At 47.6% G+C, this 2644-nt stretch overlaps 1 protein-coding gene across 1 annotated transcript; it reads left to right on the plus strand.

Moving 5' to 3' along the window:
- The first annotated feature begins 1978 nt into the window (after positions 1 to 1978).
- FERD3L (Fer3 like bHLH transcription factor) lies at positions 1979 to 2470 on the plus strand. The gene has a single exon (XM_019650624.1). The coding sequence runs from the start codon at positions 1979 to 1981 to the stop codon at positions 2468 to 2470; it is 492 nt and encodes a 163-aa protein (XP_019506169.1).
- Positions 2471 to 2644: the final 174 nt, after the last annotated feature.

The following is a 2644-nucleotide window of genomic DNA, read 5'->3' on the forward strand; positions in this document are numbered from 1 at the left end:
TCAAAACAAAAATTAATTCTCTCATTTACTTATTCCTTAGCCACTGTTGAAATTCCAAATCATTTGCATTTTTCAGTCTCTCTTTTGAAAGATTAGTAAAAACCAAATAGATAATCATAAAAGACCTAATTCTCATTAACATGTTTTAGAAAGTAAATTTGAATTCTTCTCTGCCTTAGTTATCACACAGCAAGTTAGAGAATGAAGAGTAAACAGAAGCTAGGAAAAAGAGAATCAGTTGAAGGACAAAAGAGCAAGGGAGCTCAGACACAACTGGGTTAAAAAGAAAGAAAGGAAGAAAAAGAAGAATTCTAGACTGTGCTGCTTTAATGGTATCTAGGTGTACACACTGGGAATCTAGGAAGAAGGAATTGTGCTTACCTGTTAGAAAGAGGCGATTTCCGGGAGCTGTCCAATGTACCAACTGAACCGTCCTAGTCACAACTCACCTCCTTAATAAGAATTGGTGTATAGGGTTATTCTCCCATGAATCAAGGTGTCTCTTTGCTCCTTTTTCTTTTTGGCTATTTCTTCTAATACATCTTTAAAATTATTTTCTAACAAGTTGTTCTGCCTTACCGTGTCTTCTTAAAAATCCCCTACACTGAATAATTAAATAAATACAGCTACTGGCAATCAAAGAAGGAAAAAATGAACCCTTCTTTGTTAAAACATTAAAGATAATGTGAAATCGGTAAAATTTCATTTTCATTATACCAAATTAAAATCTTCCTTTTCATCTTAAAAAATGATCTAAGGATAACCAAAAATCTCCTTTTAATAGAATTCAGTATAGTTTCCGCTCTTGTGTCTTGTAGGGCGGTACAGATCAATGAGGGAAATAAGTCACGTGGAAGCGTCAAGGATTTTTCTTTGTTCACAAATACTGATAACCAATTTAAAACTCGAAAGATTTCTCAACAGAGGGTGAGCTTATGGACCCATTGGTTTACCAAAAGGTAAATCGCATTTTTGAAAGGAGAGTGAAGTTGTTTTGTTTGGGGGTGGGGAGGGTTTGCTTTGGCCCCCACCCCCACCCCGCTGGGATTATACACTAAACAAAGCTCGGAGAAAATATGCTGAGCCTCCCCTTTTCATTTTATTGCCATCATAACTTTTGCCCTCGAAGTAAAATCCTCTCCTTTACATGAGTTGGAGATGAGGGTAGGGAAAGGAAAGTCAAGTGTCTGAATTGTTCGGCCGGTAATAACAAAACACACTTTAGAAGTCAGGGTTTGTAACTTGTAACGCGGCAGGAGAGATGTTTACGATGCCGTGGAAGGAGAAAGCCGGTTCCAACAGCGACTCCGGGGAATGCGCTCTCGGCCCCCCTACTGTGCTTACTTAAGCTGATGGAAGAGCTTGCCTTTCAGTAGCCGCTTCACCGGGATACCAGACAAACAGCTCCCCTCGACCCCTGGCAGACAGGGCCCCTCTTCAGGACATCATTAAAAGCACATGCACTTGTTCCACACTCATTGGCAAGCGTCGGGTGGCAAAATTCAGGACTCCTACTCCGAAGCCAAGGTGAAGCCAGAGTGGTGGAAAATATCCTGGCTTTGAAAAGCCAAAGCAAGCTAAATTAAAGAACGACATGAGATAAGAAGCCTGAAGACTATTAGTTGGCCGCAGGGCTACGGAGAGACAAAAAGCACAGCAGGTAAGAGCTGGGGGTTGTTGCCAAGAAGGAACTGTCCCAGGTGGCGCAGCGAAATGGAGCTCAGAATTGGAGGCCTGTCCCTATGAGTCTTCCACACGCGCTGGAGCTTGTCTCCTTCCATCAGTTTCGAGAGGAGGGACGTCGTCATAGCCTTCCCCAATGGTGCGACTAATCCTGTTATCAGTTTGGTTATAAATATTAATGTCCCCTGGCCCTTCGGTGATGGTGTCGCATCAGATTCGGGGCTGTTAGGAAGCCTATCACCAGTCTCTCCCCTCCCAGCGAGAAACCGATGAGACGCAGGGCCAAGAGGACGCGATGGCGGCCTATTCGGAGAGCTGCGTGGACGCCACCGTGCTGGACTTTGTCGCAGATCTGTCCTTCGCCTCCCCCGGGCACCCACTCCTCTGCGACTTTGCGCCTGAGGTCCCCTTTGGGGACCGAGGCCTTGTGCTCCAAGAGGGAAGACCCAGGAGGTTGGCGCGCTTTGAGGAGGAGGACCCAGAACAGGAGGGCGAAGTAGAGGAAGGGGAGGAGGAGGAGGAAGACGAGCAGGAGAGAGGCGCCTCCCTGCTGGGCCGCCCCAAGAGGAAAAGGGTGATCACCTACGCCCAGCGCCAGGCCGCCAACATCCGCGAGAGGAAGCGGATGTTCAACCTCAACGAGGCCTTCGACCAGCTGCGGAGGAAGGTGCCCACTTTTGCTTACGAGAAGAGGCTGTCCCGGATCGAGACCCTACGCCTGGCCATCGTCTACATTTCCTTCATGACCGAGCTCTTAGAGAGTTGCAAGAAAAAGGAAACCGGCTGAGCGGGGCTGGGATGGACGTGTCCGTCCCCGCATGCCTGGGCACCGCGCGGGCTCGGGGTGTTTCGGGACCGATAGTGGGTGCGGCTGAAAGGCCAGGGGGGTTGCTCCAAGACAGAACGTCTGGCCTTGTGGAGCTTGTTTCGGGATTGTAAAATCCCCACAGCCCTCCTAGAG

The sequence above is a fragment of the Hipposideros armiger genome, unplaced genomic scaffold (assembly GCF_001890085.2).
Source record: "Hipposideros armiger isolate ML-2016 unplaced genomic scaffold, ASM189008v1 scaffold_143, whole genome shotgun sequence".
Classification (NCBI taxonomy): Eukaryota; Metazoa; Chordata; class Mammalia; order Chiroptera; family Hipposideridae; genus Hipposideros; species Hipposideros armiger.

Excerpts from the sequence above, each read along its gene's own strand:
- FERD3L (XM_019650624.1), top strand. The coding sequence starts at position 1,979 with ATGGCGGCCTATTCGGAGAGCTGCGTGGACGCCACCGTGCTGGACTTT.